The sequence below is a fragment of the Oryzias melastigma genome, linkage group LG14, assembly GCF_002922805.2.
Source record: "Oryzias melastigma strain HK-1 linkage group LG14, ASM292280v2, whole genome shotgun sequence".
Lineage (NCBI taxonomy): Eukaryota > Metazoa > Chordata > Actinopteri > Beloniformes > Adrianichthyidae > Oryzias > Oryzias melastigma.
In genome coordinates, this window is record NC_050525.1 from 4,806,766 (window position 1) to 4,811,717 (window position 4,952).

General features: G+C 43.1%; 1 protein-coding gene across 2 annotated transcripts in view; it reads left to right on the plus strand.

Annotated features, from left to right (window-relative positions):
* Positions 1-1,167: 1,167 nt before the first annotated feature.
* Positions 1,168-4,952, plus strand: part of LOC118599606 — a 9,905-nt gene continuing 6,120 nt past the window's right edge. The window contains exon 1 of one of the 2 annotated variants that reach the window (XM_036215124.1): positions 1,168-2,254. In XM_036215124.1, the coding sequence (XP_036071017.1) occupies positions 1,267-2,254 (988 nt within the window). In that variant the 5' untranslated portion in view covers positions 1,168-1,266. The remainder of the gene's footprint in view (positions 2,255-4,952) is intronic. The other variant, XM_036215125.1, reaches the window with a different exon arrangement.

The following is a 4,952-nucleotide window of genomic DNA, read 5'->3' on the forward strand; positions in this document are numbered from 1 at the left end:
GGAAGAGACAATACCACTGCAGACTTCCTCTCTCGCTGTCCCAGCAAGTGTCCTGAGGGGGAGGGTGTGTGAGGGCAGAACCCACTGCCCCACATTTAAGTTAAGTTCATTTGTTATATATATTTTTCTTTATAAAATACTGGCACATAAAACCATTTTATTTTACACATCACATAACAAAATTAACTTAATGACCCATCCAGCCATCCATCCATTTTCTCGACCGCTTCATCCCGTTCGGGGTCGCGGGATGCCGGAGCCTAACCCGGCTACTGAAGGGCGAAGGCGGGGTACACCCTGGACAGGTCGCCAGTCCGTCGCAGGGCCTCAATCACACATCCATTCACTCTCACATTCACACCTAGGGGCAATTTAGAGTCACCAATGAACCTATGATGCATGTTTTTGGACGGTGGGAGGAAGCCGGAGTCCCCGGAGAAAACCCACGCATGCACGGGGAGAACATGCAAACTCCACACAGAAAGGTCCCAGCCGAGAGTGGAACCGGGGCCTTCTCGCTGTGAGGCAAGAGCGCTAACCACTGCGCCACCGTGCAGCCCAACTTAATGACCTGTGCACACATTTAGTTAATCTTGTTTGAGTAATTCTATTCTTTTGAGTTTTCTGAGGTCTGATGCTGTGGAAGGGGGAGGAGCTGAAAAAGTTCCTGATGTGACAGAGGGAGGAGCTGCACAGTTCCTGATGATGTGGCACAAGCAGAGCTGGACCACTTCCTGGACACTCCCATTTGAGGATGGAGGGGAAACAAAGTTTATTCATTAGTTGGACTATTGTTTTCTTTTGTTAAAACATGTTGAACTTGTTATGAAGTATAAGTTTAGTTTTGTTTGTTTAAAACTCTAAATTACTAGTAATTTATTTCTTCAGTTAGTATTTATAGGTTTTGAATGTTTGTATTTGTGGTTCCCTCCCTATTGTGTCATTGGTCTGATCAGCCAGTATAAAACCTCCCTCATGTTTCCTGTCAGGGGGTCAGTTTTGGTTCAGTTAGTTTGAGCTTTTGTTCCTGATTCTCTAAGTTACATTTTGTTAAGTTGACCCCATTTTAATGCAGGCCCATGTCTTTTTGTGTTGGGTGAAATAAAACATCCTTTTTTGAAGATTTTTTGTCCGGTGGCTCAATCCTCACCAAGCGGCCTATGACACCTGAATTAATTAACCATTCAGTAAGATAAAAAGAACTCTAAGTGCAAACAGAATAACAAATAAATTTAACAGTCAATTTAAACAATTAAGATAAGGAAAATGGCATTACAAATGAAAGCAACCATGACCCCAATCACTATTTTGAGTGTGCAGTACCCCCAGTGGGTCAATGAAATTCCAAAAATATCAAACAAATGGCACAAGCGAACTCAAAAGCTTGACTCACCATGGCCTCAAGATGGTACATTTGATGTTGACGTTTGTACAGTAATGGAAACTCGAATTAAAGATTACAAACCGAAGGTTCATAGTAAAAAACGCAACCAAAAGAGACAGACCGAATTACAAATACTCGATTTGTTTAAAACTGAAGGTCAGAACTATAGAGACAAAATCAGAGGAAAACTAGCTGAACTGAAAAATCTTAAAATAAAGAGCAACAATGAGAAAGACCAAGACTTCAATACGTCTGCAGGAATATACCCATCTCTAGCTGGAACATTAAGCATCAATGGGAATTTTGAATATGACAAAGCGAACGCCCAAAAAGGAACAAGTTTTAACCTAAATGTGGAAGCTTCTCCTCAAAAAGCAGTAGGAGGGTCCGTGGATGCCCGTTCACCAGGGACAAGAGCTGAAAATGCCCATTCTCTACCAGTAGAGCGAGGTCCATGCGACAGTGTGGAGGAAATAAACCGGGAACAACTACAGCCTCAGCATTGCAGCACAGGGCGAAAAGCAAAAAAGCCCAGGCAAAGTCAAATACTGGACTGTTATGCTGAACGAACTGCACAGAGAGAGGGAGCACAGAGTGAGTCGTACTGGATAGATATGGCCGACCAATCTAGACTGAACCAACCCAGAATAAAGGAAAAAACCATTATAGAAGAATATGAAGAACAAATAGATAAGATATACAACACATGTAAGGAGCTTCAAAATTTATCAGCAAATGCAGAAGCTCACTGTAATGCAGAAAGAAAGCAGAAAAAAGGAAGAGAAGAGCCATATGATCTCAGATACAGACCTAACATACACCCACCTGATAGGTATACTGATCCAGGTCAATTTCCGATCTTAATAAAAGGCACACAGGCACACTACATACCATGGCAGTCTGTGGATTTGACTGGGCTGGTTGCCCGGCTCCCCGACTTGCATGATGGTGCAGCTAAATGGATTCGAGTCTTTGAGGAAGAGACAGTGGGGAAGATGTTGGCTATTGGTGACATAAAGGCAGTTCTGGCACAGATCTTAGGGGTTCCAACTATGGAAAACATCATCCACAAGACTGGTTATGTTTGGATGAAAAGTCACATGGCTGATGGGACTGAGTTTAATGCCTACCGTGCTACCATGTGGCAGGCTCTAAGGGAGGAATTTCCCAACAAGATTGACCGCAAAGCACTGAAAGGTGAGCCATTGATGGACAATGAGAATCCCATTGCATACATAAACAAGCAAATGAAGAGGTGGAAACAAGAGACTGAGGAGGAGCCTGAACGCTCTCCACTCTTAATGACTCTGTTCAGAGAATCAATAATTGAGGCCTTGCCGGCTCCAGCCCAGGCTAAACTGGAGGATGTGGTGGGACTGAGTTCTATGCCACACAGACAGTTTCGGGACCATGTGGTCCATGTGGTTGAAAAATACAGAAAAGAGCAGGAACAACAGAGGGAGCAGGACACGCGGACTCAGAGAAAAGTCACTCAACTGCAGCTGAATGAACTGCAGAACAAAGGCAAAGCAAAGACACAAGCACCTGTACTGAGTGCTGAACCAAGGGAAATTGCAGGATGGGTGCCAGCACAACAGTCAGGTGCAGCCCCTCCAGTTGGACCACCTGCACCAGCTCCCCAAGTCCAACAACCACCCGTTGTTAAGGTGTACTCCCAGCAGGCCCCAGGACCAAGGACTGGTCGGTTTGCAGGGGGGCCAAGGTCTCAAGGGGGGAATCCAATGGGATACCCAAGGGCTCCACAAACTCCAGGACTGTGTTGGGGCTGCCAGTCACCGAGTCATCTCTGGAACCAGTGTCCTAACAACATAGGAAAGGGTTTAGCGTATGGAAAATAGAGTCGGCAACCTAGGCCCAGGCAAAACCTAGCTGCCTCAAGAACACCTGGTCCAGCGAACTATTGGGCCGGGCAATAATTTGGATACTAGGGGTGCCCAGAGAGTCCTACAGGGGAGAGTCAGTTTCCAATTATATCTACAGAACCAGAAAAAGAACCCATACTACATGTAGAATTGGAGAACAAATTGACACCTATGCTAATAGACACTGGAGCATCATATACCTGTGTGAGTCTAGCCTATGCCGCACACCTCCCCATGTCAGACAAATTTGTCAAGACAGTAGGATTTTCGGGAAAAACTCAAGTAACCCCAATGACAGGTCCAGTGTCTATAACCATGGCAGATAAAACAGCAAAACTACCAATTCTTGTGTCTGACCAAACACCTGTAAACTTATTAGGTAGAGATGCACTTTGTAAATTAAAAGTTAACATTCTCTGCTCCCCTCAAGGTGTATTCATTGACGAAATTGGCATAAATTATCAAATGCCTCAACAAGCACAATTGGCGAAAGTTTATTGGTTAGGAAATATTAATGAGCAAGTGAATAATGTTGTGTCACCATGGAAACCGTTTTTACATATGCAAATTCCAAAGGCGCGGAAACCAATTTCTGACTATCACTGCACCATGTTCTATGATCCTTCCTGCAGTGAGATTTTTGAGGAGAAGTGGGATACATTGACGAAAAATAAAACTGTTGAGTTAGTGACAAATTACATTATTATCGGGCAACAGGGAGCAGCTATCGGTGTAGAAACAAACCCGTACATCTCAGACTGGTATAATGTTCCAGAATCAGCGCCACACATTACCCTGTTAGTAAATGAAGGTTTNGCGCTATACAAGTATACGCCATTTACCATTTACCATTTACCATATTAATCATTGTGTATCCCAGTACTGCTCATTGCGAGTTGCATAGCTGGTTCTTTGAAAAAAGTTTGAGTGCTAGTGAGTCCACATCCTCAGAGTAGAGCGTTCGACTGAATCAAATATCGATTACGTATGGTCGCCTCCTGTCACGCCCCTCATATGTGTATGGCTGATGCGATTGTAGGAGTAGACGAAAAAGGAGGAGAAAGTTTTAACTGGTGATAGGGGTGTGGCGATAGATGACGTGCAGCATTTTGGGTTGTGCTTGAGAGGTTGCCAAGAGCCCCCACCGGAGCACTCTCCGACTGTGCGAGCAGGCAGAAAAAGAGAAAAAAAAAAAGTTTTTCACACTGCAGCTGTAAGTCTGCTTGGGAGTCCCTATTAAGTTGAAGGAGTAGTTTGAAGATTCAATTGCTAAAAAGAATTAAAATAATCAAAATTTTGTGTTTAGTGTCTTCCAGTCACTTTGAATCAACAGCATTTAAACCCTTATACTCAAATTAAATTGCCAACTCTGATAGATCACATAGAGACTATAGAAGAACTGCTCATCCCAATTCAGGAGTTCAGTTTTAACTCAGTTGAATTATTCTGATTAAGGGTGACATTCCTACAATAAAAGTAGAATAAATTAGATTAACCTGAATTAATTAACCATTCAGATAAATAAAAAGAACTCTAACCGCGAACAGAATAACAAATACATTTAGCAGTCAAGTTAAACAATTAAGATAAGGAAATGGCATTACAAATGAAAGCAACCATGACCCCAATCACTATTCTGAGTGTGCAGTACCCCCAGTGGGTCAATGAAATTCCAAAAATATCAA